Source organism: Cucurbita moschata, unplaced genomic scaffold (assembly GCF_002738365.1).
Source record: "Cucurbita moschata cultivar Rifu unplaced genomic scaffold, Cmos_1.0 Cmo_Scf00001, whole genome shotgun sequence".
Taxonomy (NCBI): Eukaryota; Viridiplantae; Streptophyta; class Magnoliopsida; order Cucurbitales; family Cucurbitaceae; genus Cucurbita; species Cucurbita moschata.
In genome coordinates, this window is record NW_019268517.1 from 6,555,234 (window position 1) to 6,575,974 (window position 20,741).

General features: G+C 37.2%; 4 protein-coding genes across 7 annotated transcripts; 3 read left to right on the forward strand and 1 right to left on the reverse strand.

The window, feature by feature from the left end:
- Positions 1–4,085: 4,085 nt before the first annotated feature.
- LOC111443170 lies at positions 4,086–6,468 on the forward strand. Its single transcript, XM_023080863.1, has 5 exons — positions 4,086–4,773; positions 4,950–5,048; positions 5,250–5,294; positions 5,678–5,815; positions 5,946–6,468. Exons 1-5 carry the CDS (start codon positions 4,381–4,383, stop codon positions 6,300–6,302), a joined length of 1,032 nt encoding a protein of 343 aa, XP_022936631.1. The 5' UTR covers positions 4,086–4,380; the 3' UTR covers positions 6,303–6,468.
- A 4,287-nt stretch (positions 6,469–10,755) lies between these two features.
- Positions 10,756–16,012, forward strand: LOC111443185. 4 transcript variants are annotated; one of them, XM_023080915.1, is made up of 7 exons: positions 10,756–10,947; positions 11,056–11,135; positions 11,232–11,324; positions 12,300–12,370; positions 12,464–12,526; positions 12,622–12,691; positions 15,808–16,012. In XM_023080915.1, exons 2-7 carry the CDS (start codon positions 11,072–11,074, stop codon positions 15,810–15,812), a joined length of 366 nt encoding a protein of 121 aa, XP_022936683.1. In that variant the 5' UTR covers positions 10,756–10,947; positions 11,056–11,071; the 3' UTR covers positions 15,813–16,012. The 4 variants fall into 4 exon arrangements, with proteins under 4 accessions (XP_022936683.1, XP_022936666.1, XP_022936675.1 ...); XM_023080898.1 differs by lacking the exon at positions 15,808–16,012 and adding an exon at positions 13,482–13,681; XM_023080907.1 differs by lacking the exon at positions 15,808–16,012 and adding an exon at positions 13,438–13,568.
- Positions 14,308–16,513, reverse strand: LOC111443177 (ABC transporter I family member 1). Its single transcript, XM_023080878.1, has 2 exons — positions 16,283–16,513; positions 14,308–15,277 (listed from the first exon to the last, which is right to left on the reverse strand). The coding sequence occupies exon 2, from the start codon at positions 15,175–15,177 to the stop codon at positions 14,488–14,490; it is 690 nt and encodes a 229-aa protein (XP_022936646.1). The 5' UTR covers positions 15,178–15,277; positions 16,283–16,513; the 3' UTR covers positions 14,308–14,487.
- A 123-nt stretch (positions 16,514–16,636) lies between these two features.
- Positions 16,637–19,454, forward strand: LOC111443208. Its single transcript, XM_023080927.1, has 2 exons — positions 16,637–16,974; positions 18,867–19,454. Exons 1-2 carry the CDS (start codon positions 16,792–16,794, stop codon positions 19,143–19,145), a joined length of 462 nt encoding a protein of 153 aa, XP_022936695.1. The 5' UTR covers positions 16,637–16,791; the 3' UTR covers positions 19,146–19,454.
- The last annotated feature ends 1,287 nt before the right edge of the window (positions 19,455–20,741 follow it).

Below are 20,741 nucleotides of genomic sequence, written 5' to 3' on the forward strand. Positions count from 1 at the left end.
TATACTCAGTCAAAGAAAGTCCGTGTCCTATCTTATTCAAGATAGAGTTGGTTCTAAATAGGTGTGTTTGTTGATTTGAGAGTCCTAGTCCTATCTTATTCAAGATAGAGTTGGTTCTATTGATTTGAGAGACTTTGCTTGGCTCCTCCCCTCAATAGAACGGCAACTCTGTACAATACAGATCATGCAATTGTCGTTTACACACTTCTCTCCCAACATGAATCGGTCGTTTACACACTTCTCTCCCAACATGAATCGAAAACGCCTTCTGATCTGGAGTCGCTACCATTGCGATCCCACACTTCTCTCCCAACATGAATCGAAAACGCCTTCTGATCTGGAGTCGCTACCATTGCGATCCCATGATATTTAACCATGGTGGCACCTTGTACAATACAGATTGTCATTCACACACCGCTCTTCATCATTTATAATATAAGATTAAAACTATTAAATAGTATAATTTTGAACCCAACGTGAATCGAACACGCAACCTTCTAATCTAGAGTCAAACGCACTACCATTGCGCCATGGATCCCATGATATTTAATGGGATGGCGCCTCTGTACAATACAGATGATCATATAGTATAATATTGAACCCAAGTAATATTGAACAACGTGAATCAAACACGCAACCTGATCTGAAGTCGCGCTACCATGGATCCCATGATATTTAATGGGACGGCGCCTCTGTACAATACAGATCTTGTCGTTTACACACTACTATTGATCGTTTACAATATAAGATTAAAACTATCATCAAATAGTATAATATTAAACCCAACATGAATCGAACACGCAACCTTCTGATCTGGAGTTAGACGCACTACCATTGCGCCATGGATCCCATGATATTTAACGGGACGGCGCCTCTGTACAATACAGATCTTGTCGTTTACACACTACTCTTGATCGTTTACCATATAAGATTAAAACTATCATCAAATAGTATAACATTGAACCCAACATCGAACACGCAACCTTTTGATCTGGAGTCAGACACGCTACCATTGCGCCATGGATCCCATGATATTTAATGAGATGGCGCCTCTGTACAGTACAGATCTTGCAGCTTCCATTCACACAATTTTATATAAGATTATGAGATAGATTATAAGATTAAAACTATCAAATAGTATGAATTGAACACGCAACCTTTTGATTTAGAGTTAGACGCACTACCATTGCGATTTAGAGTTAGACACTATCATTGCGCCATGGATCACATGATATTTAATGCAACGGCGCCTCTATACAATACAGATCAGTCCGCGCTTTCTTTCATGTTTACAATAATACAATATAAGATTACACACGCAACCTTCTGATCTGGAGTAGTCCGCGCTTTCACTGTATAAGATTACACACGCAACCTTCACCTTCTGATCTGGAGTCGGCGCTTTCACTGTATACACATGCAACCTTCACCTTCTGATCTGGAGTCGGTGCTTTCACTGTATACACACGCAACCTTCACCTTCTGATCTTGAGTCCGCGCTTTCTGTCATTCTTTCATTCACACATTGCTCTTCATCGTTTACAATATAAGATTAAAACTATCAAATAGTATAATATTGAACCCAACGTGAATCAAACACACAACCTTCTGATCTAGAGTCAAACACACTACCATTGCGCCATGGATCCCATGATATTTTATGGGACGGCTCCTCTATACAACACATATCTTGCAATTGTCATTCACACACTGCTCTTCAACCCAACGTGAATTGAACACGCAACCTTCTGATTTAGAATCAGACGTACTACCATTGCGCCATGGATCTCTCCAAAATTGGCTCTTTAATCCGTGATTCATTAGCCACTAGTCAACTCGTAAGCATAGCTAAGGGAGTTTCTTTCCGAAAGATGAAATCATTAACAGGGAGAAACTTAAAGAAAAAAATTATGAAACTATCCCTAATATAAGAATACATGGCTTTCATGAACTCCAAGTGCCCCGATATGTTACATTTTGCAAAATATTGATACTATAAGGAACCACGTGATTATGAAAGTTTATATATTATGACTCACATGTTCAGTTAGAGCTTACATGTTATAATCTATGCTTTGGTTGTGCAAGAAGAAGACCATGCCAAGAAAGCACAACTCAAGCCTTAAGCAATACTAAGAATTTTAGGTACCACATTACTTAGGCTCACCACACGCCTCAAGCAACCTTGAACTTCATTATTTCATAACTCAGACTATGTCGTGAGTGATGTAGGAGATTTTCGGGGCCACCAAGATGTCAAATTTGGATTTCAACCTAAGGATGTGTCGTGACAGTTATAGGTTGAATTCAGATCCCAATTCAAGGGAATGTTAGAGTCATCATGAATCGAATTTGGAATTTGAATCCTAGTCCAAACCAAAAATATAGACTTTTAGGCTCATTTCATGTACCGGTATCACAGAGGGAGTGTCTAAAGGACAAGAAACAAGAATAAAAAACTAAGACTCCAAATGTTCAAGATCAAAGTTCTTAGAGAAAGAACCAAAACTTGACCCACGGAAGAACCAAAACTTGACTCACAGCTTAGGGCTTACATGTATATGTCGCGTTTGTGTCTTAAGTTTTAAAAAGAACCTTAAAGCTAGAGCACAAAAACCTATGAACCCAAGAGGATACTCTAAAGGCAATAATCATGATAAGAAGGTGGGTACTAAAAAAATGTACAACTTACTTACCATAACATTAAGATGGTTAGGTACCACTCTACCCTCGTGCTCTAAAGGTCCCCTGATAAGCGATGCAACATGATCCCTCAACACAGTATACATCACAAAAGACGCATGAAACTTTGGAACAAGTATGTAAACTATGTTGCAGGGAACGTATGAAGCCTTAGACATAGGTTTGCAGAAGGTATCATAGGGAATGCATGAAGCCATGAATTCAAGTATCAGGACTTTGACTACATCACAGGGAACACATGAAACATTGGATATAGGTATTCATACTATGATGTTGGGAACTTCCAAAGTCTTAAGCATAGGCCTGCATATTGTGTCTTAGGAAATGCATGAAACCTCATACATAAGTTAGGACTAAATTATTTACCTACCATAGGAACCCACACGCCTCTTAAGAGCCAAGGTCCTCATGTCAAAACTAAGAACTTAAAAACTTAGAACTTTAGACCAAGATCATCGATATAGAACCATGTTATGTACTCAATACTCATGACCAAAACTTAAGGATCAAGGTTAAAAAGTGTAGTACCGTAGCATCCATCATAGAAACAATTAAAAATCTACAAGTAGGCTAGTGCCCAAGTCTTGTACTCGCTTTATGTTTGCCATGTTTTTTAAGTAACTAGGAGCTGTTCGAATATGAGAGCAAATTTGGAGTAAGAGTCATAGAGAGTCGATCCTAAGGAACCAGAGCCTCCAATTGTTCCTGTTTGTTGTGTCATTTTAACTCATCGTTTCTCAAGGTATTTAAACTTGTGATTTGGACAATATAAATAAAATATATTTATATTTTATATTCCCTTTGTTTTGTTTAAGAAAAAATTTAGAGTCGTGTTGTAATCTGTACTTTAAAAATCCTTAAAAATTTGGTCGTAATAAATAAATGAATAAAACCCAAATTATTATTTTAACAAAAATAAATAATATATGTATTTTTTTTATATATAATAATTGAGATGAAAAATTCAAATTTTTGATCATATGTAAATAAATAATAATAACATTAATTCCACCAACCTACACGCAAGGAATAACACATAGGAAGTTAATATTAATTTAATGGGTAATTTATAAAATATAAATCGCCAATAAATGGAATAAAAAGACAAAAATAAAAGTTGACTAAACACCTTTTTTTGCTCAATTTTCAAACAACTTGTACACTTCATTTAATCACCCAAATTAGGTCGATTTCAAAACTAAATAAAAAATATTTTATAAAATAAATAATCAACAAAGAATTTAATTAATAGTTAAAAAATACGATATAATTTTTTAAATTAAAAAACGACATAAATTAATTTACTATGTTTACGTAATCCTTCAAACTTATAATTTAACTCAAAATAGGTTTTAAAGGTCAAACAATTCGTTCTCCGGCCGCAACGACGTCGTTTTCATCTCCGTACTGCAATTCAGCTCGGCTTCATCGTAATCGTTGACTAGGATCTCGTCCATTTTGCTCTTTTGCCAATGCTCCGGCCTTCATTTCAATGTCGTAATTCATCTATAACACAGAAATTTCGAAATTCGGAAATTCTATGTTCGAAATCCGAGCAAAAGCCTCATAAATTTCCAGTCAACGCTCGTCTCGCCAGCCCTTGTTCTTGAATTCGTTCCTCCGATCTCAGTTACCTGTATTAGCATCTGGGTTCGGCAATTCTTTGCCATTTCTCAGATGGGTCGTAAGCAAATCGACCAAGAAGCCTCTCGTTTAACCCTACCGATCCTAATTTTGGTTAGTTTCATCTCCTGCGCCGCCGTGTACACGTTTCTCCCTTTTTTGTTCAGACTCAACGGCGGCGATCCTTCCAAACTTGAATCGTTCGCAGTGATTAGAGATGGTGATGCCGGAAATTTGGAAGGTGGAGCCGAGGAATGTTGCCGGGGAATCGAGAATTTGGAGTATTGGGGTCCGGCTGTGAAGTGGGGTTCTGAATTTAAGTTCAATTCCTCTGAGCTGTGTTGTAAGGCTTGTAAAGCTATGTGCAACGGCAATGATGGGCCTTGCTTGTGTGATACTTGGGTTTATTGTGGAAATCGAAAGGAATGTGGTTCAAAATTTGGTGAAGTATGTTGAAATCTTGTCTAGTTTTTCACTTTTTCTTCCTAATCATTACCTTAATCATGTGTATTTGGTTTGATTAGATCCTTTATTTTAGAGTTCTGTTCTTCAAATTCTGTGGTTTCAATGAGAGATATTAAGCTCTGTTGAATTCATGTATGATTTTATGTTTATGTCAATAGTGTTGGCTGAAGAAACAGAAGGATACATTGGCCCCTGATCGGCAGGAAGGAGGGACAACAAGTATTTGGACATCTGGGCTTATCTTTGGAAGAGGAGAGGTTTTGAATCTCTCAAACATAAAGTTTATGATTGTTTTAACAATTGTTTGTATTGTTTTCAATGTTCTATCCCAAATTTTGTAGGCTTTTCCAGAAGGAAATGGCCATTTGTTTGATCATTAACCCATTATATATGTATCTATGGTTATGATATCTTCAGCTTCTTGTCTATTGATGAGTCTTCAATGGTTTGTTTCCTAGGGAATCGTTGCGTTGGAGACCGACCATGGCACGCTTCATATCAAGGTAACCGTCCTTGCTTGTATGTGCTCTTAGTTACCTTCCTAACTCGTGTTCTTAGGGGTGAGGAGACTCGTGTTCGTTATTTGTTTTAATGCTTCGTATTCTGAGGAAACTTTCGTCTGTTCGTATTCGTCGATTGCATGATTGAATTGTTGAATATCAGAATGTTCTTGACAATAGAAACTTCAAGATCTTACCCATATAACTGTTACATTTTTGTGCATTCTGAGATAGTGTTTTTGGTTATACCCTGTTTATGGACTCTGATAGCATTTAGAACGCTTCCCCCTGTCGTTTTCACGTGTCGTTATAATGCGAAAATTTGCCTCGTTCACTTGTGCAGCATCTATTCATAGCGTTTGTGACATATTTCTTAACTTATGCAGCTCTTCCCTGACTGTGCTCCCCATTCTGTTGCCTACATTCTTGAGTTGTTGGAATTACGACATTGCGCTGGTTGCCACTTCTACCGTGCCGAGGGTCGAGGCCAATCTTGGGACTCGAAAGGAAACCCCATAGAAAACGTAAGGATGTCTTTCGTGTAGCTCCTTTTGCACACATTACACTTTTAAAAAGATAACTTAAGAGGATGAACTAGATATCCATATGAGGTGCAACAACCATGTTCTTATTCAAATTTCTTTGAACCACTAGGCTCCTTTAGGTCCTCCGTTTGCACTTATTCAAGGAACACTGGAAACCCAAGGGGAACCATTTAAGAAGATTTCCCCTGAAGTTTGCCCATACATAAAGCGCGGTTCGGTAGCGTGGGTTGGTTCGGGACCGGAATTCTTCATTAGTCTTGCAAACCACCAAGAATGGAATAAAGTGTACACGGTGTTCGGTTCGGTTCTCCCAGAAGACATGGAAGTTGCAGAGAAAATTGCTGGACTTCCTACCAAGCCCGATGTTTGGAACAATGTCAACGTTTCGGTGTTGCAAGAACACGTTCCGTTGCGGTTGAAACGAATGAAGAAGAGTCATGGAGATCTGAACATGAAATCAGATTGATATTTTGGTTATACCACTTCTTTTTCACATAATGTTCTTGAGTTTCTTTAAGTTCACTTATTTTTCTTTTAGCTGTTTCACTCTTATATTCCATTTTGGACAGTTTTTATTATGCCTCATAAAGCTATCATAGTTTCTTACTCATAAGAAAAAGAAAACAAAATCATTTCTCTTTCGAAGTGTTTAGTACCACATTTAACGGTTTAAGAAGCACTTCATTTCAATGGTCTCGTGATTCATGGGTTACTTTGGTCACATGAACACGTACTGGTATCTTCTTCGTGGATGGTATTTTATTTGATTTAGAATGGCTTCTAACGAGGTGAAAGTTGAGATTCAAATTCAAATCTTTACAGCAAGTTCGATATGTTGTGATCTGCGACCGAGAAACATGAGGAAATATAGCACTTCGACTGTTTTTAGTGATTGAATAAAAAGTGGCTCATGATCACGTTTTAAGACATTTATATATATGTTTTTTCGATATGAGAGATGTGAAAAGGATGAAGTAATGAGAGAAGAAAGCATTGTTGGTAGTAAAGATTTGTCACGATCCGTTGGTTTATATAGAATCCATGTCCTACGTGTATCAAAAAACATGATTTTTGCTAAGCGTATGTAATAAAATAGAGTGAAATGGTCCACCCCGAAACTAATGGGGTACTAACTAAGAGTACCTCCTCGTGCATACAAACTACTAGATACCTATGTGGTCCCTTGCCCATCATGCAGGCTAGTTTATGAAACAAGAGGCCTGTTGGGGTATCCTAGTTTGTTTCCACGTGCGATACCGACGCATTCATATCTCACAGAGCTCTAATTTAAGTTTATCTCATCATGTTCTTCTGATTTAAAGGCACTACTCTATAAGAACTAATCTATGTCTACCCCACACGGTGGACAAGAAGACATCTACCAATCAAAGTAAGTTCACTATTAAGATTAGCTAGCTAGTCTTAATATTCCCTACATGCCACCGATAAGGATAGAAGACTGGCCTTAACTCCGTTCATGATTCTAATCTGGGCATAGTATAGTTTGGGATACTCTTAAGCTACGTGGTACTTGGCTCGATCTCTTAAGGCCTTTTAATGATTCATGCAAATCCATGTGTCCTACTTGAGTCTAACTCGTATCCTACGACCGTATTCTAGCTAAGAACATCATGTAAGATACCAATCTCATGCCATTCACAATAAACAAGTTCAAACATGCTAGCAAGAAATTAAATGTTCAAATACGATGGCTCGTTACAAACATATGGACCTTAATTGTACTCAAAGGTTCACAAACCAGCTTTACCAAGAATATAATTGAAGCTAAATCTCTAAATTAGTAATTTAGAGTAACATCTCATATCATGTTTTACCGAAATTAAATTAACCCATTTATTTCATTAAAACATGTCGGGTTTATATTGATATATCAAGTGAATTCAAGCAACTAAGGTTCATAAATCTTGTTTCAGACATCTAAACGTGCTCATTTCAATCATTTCTATCATACAATGTTATTCTCAAGGTTTCAAAGCAATTCAAAATAATTCCTACGAGTATTTCTCAAGAAAAGCCTAAGGTGGCTATTACTTGTTCATATGTATTCATGGGCTTGTTCCCATGCTTTCCAAACTCAAATGTTCTCAAATTTTCGTGTGGAGGTCCTAGAATGACTCAAGAACAATGAACCAAAGAAAAATTTATGAGAAACGAGCTAGAATAGTGAGCAATTTAAAAAAAAAACCAAAAGGTGGTCGATTCAATTGAATTAGCCACACCATCGTTTTCTATTTTTGATAAAGGACAATGATGTGTGTCTCTCGCTCCTTACTTTAAAACTCGAGTTGTGCAGCTCGTTCCAGTGGCCATCTCAAGTTAGTTTCTTCACCAAACTTGTAGACCTAACATCCATGAAGTTGTAGGTTCAATTTTTATAAATTTTAATTCACTACACAAAGAGTTTATGATAAGATAAGGAATCAACTACAAAGAGAATAAGATTCGGATTACCTTGTTGATCGAATATCTCAAGACAAGAACATTGTTTGAGATTCGAATTACTCCACAAGCAAGATCGATCATGTCTAGCTTGAATGATTCTTGTTGATCAAATATCTCAAGGCAAGAACGCTTGCTTGAGATTCAAATCACTTCACAAGCAAAATTGATCATGTCGAGCTTGAATGATTCTACATGCAATCTAAACTACATAGAATTGCAAAGATACTTAGCCATTGGCTAAAGAAAAGCACAAATGCTTCTTTTAATATATTTTTCAAATCTACCTTACAAATACAACATACATGGCTTTATATAGCCTCAAAATGAAGACATTCCAAAAGTTGTAACATTCATACTTAATGACCATAATTAGCCATTATGTAAATGTAACCTAAAGTAAATAAAATGTCTTAAAATACAATAACTCTAAATTACTCTAAATTGTAACCCACCCAAAATTTATAACTATCAAACTTCATTCCTCTTCAATGTGACATGAATTGCAACCTCTTTTGATAATTTTGACAACATTTTATTCACATCTTCGTTGAAGTATATTGTATGAATAATGTCTCTTGGTTCATATCAGTTTAGATTCGAGGAAAATAATGTACTCACTAGCTTGGTTCCTATAATTCTCAAGTAGTCTATCTCTCGATTCATAAGTTTCCATCAACTACTCTCAATTCCTTTATAAACGTTATGGGTAATCTTTCTCTCAAACTGAAAGGACAATTCTCAAGTCATGGCATTGAGTATCGAGAGAGAATTTCTCAATAAAAGGTGTTATGTTCACGTTTCAAATTTGTAGAAAAGTCAAACTTATTTCGTTCTAGGGTTTTCAATATTCCTTTCCTTTACGAAAACAATCTTAGTTCAAGAATCATCTTTTGAGAGTGCAATCGGATACCATCATTTTCATGGATAAGTTCATAACAAAGATTTTTCAAGAAGGTGTCAAGGGACGAAAAGATTTTAGATGACCGAGGGAGGCTCGTTGGAGTTTTAGTCCAAATTCTCACTTCAAGACGGTTTATGGAATCGCTGCTTACCATTGATATGTTTTTGTACACAATAGAAACACTCACCTTAAAATAACTACTTGTGTAATCTCAAATCTCTCCTTGAGACCGGTTTACGGAATCGTTACATCAACCTTGATCTGTTTCTATGGACAATTGAAACACTTACCTTGAAATAGCTATCAAAATAGTCTCAAATCTCTCTTCGAGACCCGTTTATGGAATCACAACATTAGCCTTGATCTGATTCTATACACAATAGAAACTCTCACATTAAAATAACTTCCTATATAGTCCCAAATCTCTCTAAAAGACAGATCTATGGAATTGCAACGTTAGCCTTGGTCCGTTTCTATACACAATAAAAGAGCTAGCTACCCATGTAGTCACAAGTCCCTCTTTAGTATTGGTTTATGAAATTGCGGAGTTAGCCTTGATCCATTTCTAAGAGGTTTGTGACTAACACCTAGGGTTAATCCAATCTCTCGGTGCTCTTAAATTTATTCTTCTAAAAGTCGTTCACGATTCTATGGTGCTAGGCCTACTGGAAACCTATTAATCTAGGTCAACACAAAGGCTACTCTAACGGTAACGTCCTAAACTTAACTTGGTTCAAGCATGTTTTACTAAAGAGATATTCCTATCGATCAACTGAAGCAATGGGAACATATTTAATGCACTATGCACACCTATTAGAGAGATATTCCTATCAATCACCTAAGCAAGGAATTCATAACCAAGAAACGTACAAACAAACTAAGCGGGGAGATAACATCTATTAGTCACTTGGAGCACAGATCACAATATCTCATCCTCCGTTCTAGCACAACTGAAAGCATTGAAGTACCAAAAATTGCCCATTTGAGTTCACTTATAAAGGCATTTTTGTAATTTTCCATACCGTACAATGTTCACTAGGTTGCCCATTGGAGTTCTAAACATGCATATTCTAACCACTCAAGGTATGATATGTCCTAACATCTCCCCTCTTCCTAACATCTCCGCCCTTCATAGGCTTGGGCAATCAATTTTCCAAAATCGATCCGGTTCTTGATTTCTTCCTATTTAATTTTGCTATTATATAGCATTACATAATCAATGACTAAATCACTTAATCAAATCTAATTCAAATAATTAAATCAAATTTAATCAAAATAACTAAATCAAATCTAATCTAATAACAACTTATCAAAATATGGGAACCAAAACTCTCGAATTTAAAAGAAAAATCGGAGGTATTTTTTATAATGTTTAAAAAATGAAGTTTAGATGTATTTTTTTTTATAATTTAGTCGATAATAAGAAGGTTGGCCTATGTTTTGATCGAGTGAATTAGGGTTTTGTAAACTAAAAGGGCAAGATTGTCTTTTCACTATCCTAAAGGGTTTGCCGCATTTGCCTTATTTATTTACAATCTCCCAAGCCCTTCCGTTCATATCAGTTTACTCTCCCAAACCAATTTCTCGGCTCTACTTAAGCCTATCGCCGGTCGGCATAGCAGTTTATCGGCGACGCCTCCTCAGTTTTCCTCACAGTCGCCGGGAAGAGCTGCCAGCCGCCGCGAGTGGTCGCTGTCCGCCCTTTGCTGTTTGCTCTGTAGCTATCTCTTTCTTGCACAAAACGCAGGTTCATCTGACTCTCTCTGCCTTTCAATCTCTCAATTTCGTTTTTTCCCTCTCTCGCTGTTTTTCGATTTCTTCTGAATTCATACGGAGGACTTCTTTTTCTTTGCAGATAGAAGACGCGAAAGATGCGGCATGCTAGCAAGGATCTTTTGTGTTTGGAGCGGAAAGATTTGCCCTCTTCGTCTTTTGGTAACTTTATTGTTGATTTTCTTCGTTTTAGCATATATTGAATGATAGGTATTAGTAAGATTATTTGTTTATTAACTAATTTTTTCCTTGAATCAGAATCCTCACTGCTAGTTTGTAAAAAGAACTCAACGTCCAAGGAACCCTGTCGGAATGAAAAACCCATTACAGAACCAGCTCCAAAAAGCCAAGGTACATACTTTTAAATTCAGCTGTTTGTTTGTGTTGAAGATGGTTGGGAGGGAGTCCACATTGGCTAATTTAGGCTAATTTAGGGAATGATCATGAATTTGTAGGTAAGGAATACATCTCCATTGGTATAAGGCCTTTTGGGGAAGCCCAAAGGCTCAAAGTGGACAATATCATACCATTGTGTAGAGTCGTTATTCCTAACCGTTTGAAACCTGGACACGAGCTTAGCATTTTTAGTGCATTGACTTTTAGCAGGCTAAATGCAGACATGGATATGTTGTTCTCTGTCAAGAAAAAGGTGTCCTGGAAATTTAGCATCCACCCATTAAATCATTGTTTCAATTGTCTTCCCAAGTTTGTGTTTAATTTCCTCTAGATTGTAAAGTTTATGAAAGATTAGGTTAGTCAAAGAGTACAATTTTTTATCAAGAATCCTCTTCCCAAAAGATGGTTATGAAATTTATCGTAAAAATAAGAACTGTGCTTGTTGCAAGATCTATGGATGTACATCTATGCCTGATGGATGGATAGGAAGTACTCACTAGTTGGTACCCAATCTTGGTTGTCTCGTAGGCTGGAAATATATTGATCTTTCTATTGCAAAAATTGTTTGCTTTTGCAAGCGAGTTGCACATTTAAAACAATGTAGCAGTATAGTGTAGTTGGATGTAACATAGAGTGGTTGGAGAATTACCGACTATGTAACATTGTCGCATTGTTACTAAATATTTCTAACTTGTAGCATTATTATGAGATGAAATGTAGAGATTGTTTGTAGCACTGTTCTAACAATTTAACACAATGCACTTTAGCTGGGAACTTACCTCCCCATTTTATGTCGTTTGAAGTAGACAAATTCCTTCCTAACTACTACATTTAGAACATAGAACATTTCTTTATTGTATTTGAATATGTTACAGTGCTTGTTCCTTCTTTGGAGTTGCAAACATTGCTCACTTCCTTCCCTTGTTGCAGTATTGGGAAGAGTCAAAGACTTCTTAGGAGTATTATCAGAAGCTAATAAAAAGCTGCAATTGGATGCAAAGGTTTGCACGTTGACCAATTACCCCCTAAATTTGAATCTAAACACAAACAACTTTCATAGTTCTTGACCTATACATTCTTGTTAATTGTCATAGGACGATGCTGAAAAATATGATATTGAAGCCCTTAATGGCGATGAATCAGAAGTCATTGAATTGGTAAGCCACTCTTCCTTGTATCCTTGGAATGTACGTGGTTGTGGATGTGGGAGCTTGGTTTTTCATCATTTAATGTCATAATTTGATTTAAACAGGATCTGATGTTGGGCATTGCTGATCTTCATACTCCTGAAGCTGTGGCTGCTGCTGAATCTGCAATAATTGGTAATCAGCCTGTGATTGCATTGAATTGTAGTAGTAGTAGTAGTGGTGAATCAGAGTCTGAAGAGAGTAGTGATGATAGCATTACAAGTGACAACAATGACGATGATAATGAAAAGAGTGACAACCAGAATACTGACCGTGGGAATCGATTGTCAGTTAAACTCAAAAGATTGAAGTCTAGAAAAACCAATTGTAGAAGTGAAAGCAAAGAAAAAGGTAAATCAAATAAGCGACCAAAGATTCTAGAGCTTTCTTGAGAGCCATCTTTTGATTGCATCTAATTCGATAATATGGATGTGTCACTATGTTTGAAAGTATATGAAGTTTCTGATGCTTGCACTGACATAATCTTCAAGGTTGATTGCCTGCCTAGTCCTTTAAGCTTTTGGGTAGGAAGCGATTTTGCTCAAGCTATTTCTTTCTTCATTTAGTTCATGTGCTTTCTTGGAAGGGAAGGCGTTGTCTTTATGCATTTCTCTTATAGGAACTGGAATATAGTTAAGTTGGGAATTATTCTTGATCAGATTACCAATGTTGGTTTGTATACATGATGTCGAACTTCAATACTTCAGAAATAGCCAAATTAAGATATTTTTTGTTCTATTTGGCCCCTCTTCTTTCTTTCACCAGTTCTTTTATGTTGTCATGCTTTCTAAGGAGAAATTCACTGGTTTTTGCTAGAGATTATGCATAGGATTCTTCTTATTAAGACAAGTTTTTTTCATTGAAAAATTGTTTATCTGCAGAAATCGTTCAAATTTTCAGTGCATAGGATTCTTGCACTTTGTAGGCCTCATAATAGCGTTGTGGTCTTGGATGTTGTTGAACATTAGATGCAGTAATTATGTAGCGAAAGGTGGTCTTGCACAAGAGAAAGAACTATACTTAAATTTTAGTTTTTTTTTTTAAAAAATCAATCCTTGTTGAATGTCAGTTTTAAAATTATGTAACTTGATGAGCCTATGTATCACATTTATTATTAGTATCTAAAAACTATAGACTTCGACAATCATTGTGGCATTTTAGTACTCCTAGGTTACATTGTGGGTATATGATACGTCAAACATATAGCATTTCATGTATATAGTTTTGGGAATTATATGCCTACTATAATCTTATGAACATGAATGTCAATAGTATGAGTATGTACTTATGTGAATTGTGATTTAAAAGAAAACTTAGACATACTACCGAACTTTAGTTAGGATATGCAATGGAGATTGCAAACTGAACATTTTACCTAAAAAAAAAAAGTAGTAAAATTAATTTACAACACTCCAATATTTCGAGACTCCTAAGCATGCAAACAACTCTCGAGAGGATAAATATGTTCAAAGATATGCCTAAGTAGAGGCTACTTCTTGAAGAGAAATAAAATAATATTTTATTTAATCCTAAATAGAAAAAAGTATTGGATGCTAAATTTTAATTTTCGAAATATCAAATGAAATGACATAAACCTTCCATAGGGTGATAAACCTTTCACCATTCCAAGTGACAACTTAATTACATTTGAAAGTCAAATGGATCCTAATCATGAATTGGGTAAATCCCATCGGAAGTTATAAGATGATTCAACCCTTACAAAAATCTAATGGAAGGTCGAGTTATCATGATAGATGATAAAGTTGAAGGCTTATTGTCCTCGAATAGTAATAAGAAATGATTGAGGTCAAAATCGTGATTTCCGTGTAGATCTTCCTAATAAACTTATAAATGAATCTATAAAAATGTATAAGTACGAAGATTCAGATCTCTTCCCAAATGGCAAAAAGTTCCCCTTTCGGAGTTTGTAGCTATGATATGTCAGCCCGATCAAGCATATCAACCAATGTCATTCTCCGTGGGAACCGCGGTGGAAGCCTCAAGATCATGGCATCTTCAATCTTTATTGGAATATGTGTTGCTACAATAACAATTCCACCTTTCTTTCTATGCTCTGCAATGATGTATTCCAGCAGCTTCACCCCATCATCATCTAATGCAACTGAAGGCTCATCAAGCAGCCAAATTGGTCTGTCAAGGGCCAACAATCTTGCTAGCTGAAGTCGTTTCCGTTGCCCCATCGACAACATTCTCGCCTTCTCTTTTGCCAATTTTCCAAGCCCCATCAATTGGAGGGAAGGCAATGACTTGCCTTGCTTCCCCTCGAGCACCTCGAACCATTGAACGTTGTCGATGACGGTGAAGTTCTCTTTAATGGCATCTTTTAGTGAAAGCCAGTTCAGCTGAAGCTTGTATTGATGGAACACTCCTGATTCTGTAATGTCATGGCCATTCCATAGGATCTCACCTGTAGAAGGCCGAGAGAATCCAGCTAACATTCGTAGGAATGTCGTTTTACCTGAACCATTGGTCCCGGTTAACACGAGCGCACTGCCATCATGGATCGAGACGTTAACATTTCTAAGGATTTGTTGGGCATTCCGCATGCAAGAGACCTGGTTGAGTAGAAGGCGAGGAAGTGGTGGCTTCCTGAGAGACATTGGTTGAGATATGCAAAACTACTATTACTGTTCACTACAAAACACTAAAATTCTCCAAACTGAGCTCAGCCTCATAAGAAACTACACACGCCAACACTTCCTGTGGTAGAAAGGAAAGCAAGACATAACCGCATTAAGTCAAAATGAAATAGTTCTTTAAGAAGCAAAATAGATTAGAAGACCCTTTGATTTCTCTTGATCCAAATCTTCCAAAAGCGAGACGTAACCACATTAAGCAAACAATAAAATAGTTCTTTAAGAAGTAAAATAACGATCCTAGAAGGGTCCAGACATGTTTGTAATGACTTTTTAAGTACTTAAAAGTATTTTTGAACGCGTAAACCTCTTTTTAAGCACTTGAAAAATCGATCCAAATAGCTCGAAATCAATAAATTGCCATACATTAAACAGTCCAGCAAAACAATCAGCCTTTCTCAGCAAGCAACGAACAATCAAACACCCTAAAATACATCATTCAGGACGCCCGAGTCGAGATCAAACAATTGTTCTGTATAGCAAAAGCTCGCAAATAGGTGAAAACTTTTATAGAATGCAAAACTAGGGAACAAAATCAAGATTTTGTTTTTCCCTGTTGAGAAGCTATTAAAGCTATTATCCAACTCACTGCAGGGTGAATATATGCAGATGGGCGATGCCAAAGATGTAGAGCCAACAGGGAAAATGAATGAACACAGAGAATAGATGATTTCAAATGGTGGATACAAGATTTGGCTTCAATGGATGGCCTTGAAAATTTTCCAGTTATGTACTAAAAAGATATTAAATCTAAAATTATTAGACAGTTCATAAACTTATTTGACACCTTCAAACCTGAGATACCTATTTGATATAAAACTAAATGCTCGATGAACTATAAGATCCGTTCTAAAAGTTAGGATTAATTAGAGATAAATAAGAAAGTTGGGAGACTAAACTTGATATTTAACCAAAATTATACAAATCATATGCATGAGTGCAACGGAAAAGGAAAGCAAACCAACAATTCTGCATCATTGATCCTTTCTAACAATCCCAATTATCCAGAGTAATACAGATACATGTATTAAATCCTCTTCAAAAATGACGAAGGAGATGCAAAGATTACCTCAACGAAGTTCTTCTCTCACATAACCTTGAAGCAATTTCACGATATATGGATTCCAATTTCTTCAAACGAATTTTGCAACAGTATTGAAGCAGATTAACTGGAAAACTATTGAGGAATCCCAAGTGAGGTTGGTCTCAACAGAGAAATGGCGATGAGTGCATCCAGCGATCCGCAACTGGAGGCCGACGGCGGCGTCGGCGGAGAGGGATATAAGAGAGAGGAAAGAAATTAGAACGGCGTCTGTGGCTGCAGAATAAGATGTTTGAGGGAGAAAGCGGAGAAAAAGAACAGAAGATTGGTCTCTAAAGGCCCACCAAACCGGCCCAGCCCATTTTATACCCCCAAAGATCAAACAAAGAAATTTCTTTTGCCCTCGCCTTCTCTTCCCATTTTTCGAAAGCATCGCCTAAAATCCGCAGCGGCGTCGGCGCCGACCGTCATTTTTCTCGGCAATCGGCTAAAATCTGCAACAGTTCGAAAGAGGAGATTTGGTGCTATCAATCAAGATGCCTCTTTACGATTGTATGCTTTTGATGAAACCCCATGTGAGGAAGGAGGCATTGTTGGATTTGGTTGCTAGAGTGGGCAAGCATGTGTTCAGAAGAAATGGGGTTGTCACTGACATTAAGTCGTTTGGAGTTGTTCAATTGGGTTATGGCATTAAGAAGCTTGATGGAAGATATTTTCAGGTGAGCTTTGATATCTGTTGTTTTCTTGTTGAAGCTTTTATCATCCACTGTTTGTTGTTCTTGTTAGCTGGATTGTATCTGTAAATCTCATGATCACTGTATTAACTGAGAATTGGATGCCTTTAATTAGCTTGTTCGCGTGTTCTTGGATTGTTTCAAAGGTGATAAAAGTGGCTTTGGTTAATTTAGTTGAAGTTCCAAGTAAACCTTTGTACTTAAGAACTGCAAATCATTGAAATGGTGGCTGTATTTGCTCATGGTTAATGATGTAGAACCAGTTTGCTTGATAAAAATTAAGCTTATAAACACTACTTTCATTCATGAATTTTGTTTTTGTTTTTTTATCCAGTATCTACCAATATTTTCGTAATTCAAGCTTAGTTTTATGAGATCCCACATTGGTTGGAGAGGAGAACAAAACATTCTTTATAAGAGTGTGGAAGGTGGAAACCTCTCCCTAGCATGCGTGTTTTAGAAACCTTGAAGGGAAGCCTGAAGGGAAAGTCCAAAGAGGACAATATTTGCTAGTGGTGGGCTTGGGCCATAACAAATGATTTAGAGCTAGACACCGGGCAATATCCAACGAGGAGGCTGAGCTCCAAAGGGGTGGACATGGGTGGTGTGCCAGCAAGGACGCTGGCCTCGAAGGGGGGTGGATTGGGGGGTCCCACATTGATTGGAGAAGGGAATGAGTGCCAACAAAGACGTGCCATGAAGGGTGGTGGATTGTGAGATCTCACATCGGTTGGAGATGAGAACGAAACATTCTTTATGAGGGTATGGAAACCTCTCCCTAGGAGACGCGTTTTAAAAATCTTGAGGAGAAATCCCAAAGAGAACAATATCTGTTAGCGGTAAGCTTGGGCTGTTACAAGTTTTGTGAGCTAAAAAGAACGTTTTCTTTATGAAAAAAAAAAGGATTTTGATGAAGAATTCCATTAGAGTAAGAAATTATTAGAAAACGAGCATAAATTTCAAAAACGAAATCATTAACTGGATAATAGCTTTGAGCTTTTGATATTGGAATGAAAGAAATATCATGTGATTTTGTGATTTCTTTTCTTATGAAGACGTAGGTGAGTTTATTCAGTTTCAGGCTTCTGTATGTTAACTCTATCTGATGCTTTCCAAAAGAGCAGTGACCCTAATAAGTCCTCTTAGTTATTACTTACTGCACATATTTCTGATAAATTGTTCATAACTCAAGGGAATCATTATCTATTCTCTTAATACGAATGGGTCGTCCGACGTTACTACCTCTAGTTGCCAAGATAACTCGTCGGATATTATTATAGGTAGATGGTCTCCATAGCTTAAACTACGAACCACAAACCTCCCATCTATGTAGTGAGTTCTTCCTTCATGATTGTTGTCACCTCAAATGAAGCTTCTGATCTTTTAGCTTCAGTCATCTAGCCACCTTATTGGGGACCTCAACAATAGAAAAGAAGGTTGGAATGCTTGAGAAGATTACTCGGACTAGGTTAATCGATCTCCCTTAAGCGGTTGTAGTTATGCTATGATATTGATTTTATTTCCGGGTCGAAAAATATGCTTACAAGCCTGCATGATTTAAATGTTAATCCATCCCCTGAATATTGACTCCTGACCTTATGATCCTTGTATATAACTTGATGGCTATTAGACCCAACTAGCTGAATATGACTTGATGACTCAGTTGGAACTATCAAAAGTCGAAGTCGATACCCAAACTCTGTTGTGTGTCATGAACACAATATCGTAGGAGTTCTAAACTAGAGCTTGTATTCATCTGATGTATTGTCAAGTTTCGTGACGCTTTTGTGGGATCGACGAAAAAAATTTGATCTATTTATTTGTAGTGGATGTCAGAATCAATCAATGACATTGTTATTCTTTCTTGTATGGTAAAGGGGCAACTTATGCAGATGACGATGATGGCCACTCCGAACATGAACAAGGAGTTACATTACCTAAACAAGGAAGATCGGTTGTTGCGTTGGCTTTTAGTGAAGCATCGTGACACAAAATATGGCCTGGAATTCCTTAGCGAAGACGATGGAAAGAATGAACTTAACAAATTTCCTCGATTTAAAATGATTGGTGATGACGACGCAGATGAAGAAGATGACGACGACGACGATGATGACGAAGAATACGACGTGGAGCAAGAAGAGAGGACAACTGAGTGAATTTTGGTTGTGTCTATTATGATAGCCCAAGTATGAACTTAGTGAAGGGACCTCTGGTACCGTTCTTGTGATATTGTAGGCAGACAAATAAAGAGATGGGTGGTTTCTTTAGTTTGTCCATATCATCTGATTCTCTGAAACAAAGATCCATAAATGCCTTTTGCCTGTTTGTGGGATGTTTTTGTTGAGATGTCAGGTCTTGGGTTCGAGCCTCTAGATGAAAAGTTTATGTAATGAATATCTCATCGTCTTTTAAAACTTTGCTTTTTCGTTGAAGTTTTATATCTTAACCCGTTGAGTTAAAGCTAATGTAGTGTAATATTGCTTCTATTAGCATAGAATGGAATGAATCTCGAGCAGTTATGACATTGTTGGAAAAGATCTTTTTGAGATCATCCAAGACAATTTTATTTTAAGTAATATCAATTCAAATATAGTTCCGTGGTGTGTAATATTGTCCGTTGTGTGTGCTCGAAATAGAAGTTTCGTATAAATAAGTTTTTTTCTTTTTAAGATGTGGAATATAATAACCGGGTTGAACGTAACAATCATTCGCCTCTAATGCATGTCCCATAATAGGTCCCATTTCTCTACTGGAGTCCCAATTTCTACACTTTTCTAAAGAAGAGGGGACACAATGATCTAAAGAAGAGGGGACACAATGCTTTATTTTCTGTCCTATTGATTCTCGACATTAAAAGTGTTTTCTTTCTTTATATCTCCATCCTTTGTATATTTATTTTAATTTCTTAATTTACAAGGAAATAAAATTAAATCAATTTTCTCATTACTGTTACTAATTTGCAATAAACCAAAATCTTATTATATTCAAGTTGTGGTTAGCTTATCAAAGGAAATTCTAGAAGACGTTGGAGTTGGAGACCTCCCATACATGTTGTTCAAAGTTGAGTGTAACGACCTAGGTCCACCACTAGTAGATATTGTCCTCTTTGGGCATCGACCAAAATCCACCGCTAGCAGATATTGTCCTCAATAGGCTTCCCCTTGAGTGTAACGACCCAAGTCCACCACTAGTAGATATTGTCCTCTTTGGGTATCGACCAAAATCTACCGCTAGTAGATATTGTCCTCTCTAGGCTTCCCCTCAACGCTTTAAAACGCGTATGCTAGAAGAAGGGTTCCACACCCTTGTAAAGAGTGTTTTGTTCTCCTCCCCAACCAATGTGGGACATCACAATCCACCTCCCTTTGGGGCTAACGTCCTCGCTGGCACTCATTCCATTCTCCAATCGATGTGGGACCACCATCAAATCCACCCCCTTTGGGGCTAGCGTTCTTACTGGCACACCGCCTCGTGTCTACCCTCCTTCGGAGAACAGCGAGAAGGCTGGCACATCATCCGGTGTCTGGCTCTGATACCATTTGTAACAACCCTAAATCCACCGCTAGCAGATATTGTCCTCTAGGTTTTCCCTTTCGAGCTTCCCCTCAAGGCTTTAAAACGTGTATGCTAGAGGAAGGTTTCCACACCCTTATAAAGAGTGTTTTGTTCTCCTCCTCAACCAATGTGGGACATCACATATAACTCGCGCACAGACCAGGGCATATGCAAAGACCAGTAAAGAGGCGGGAACG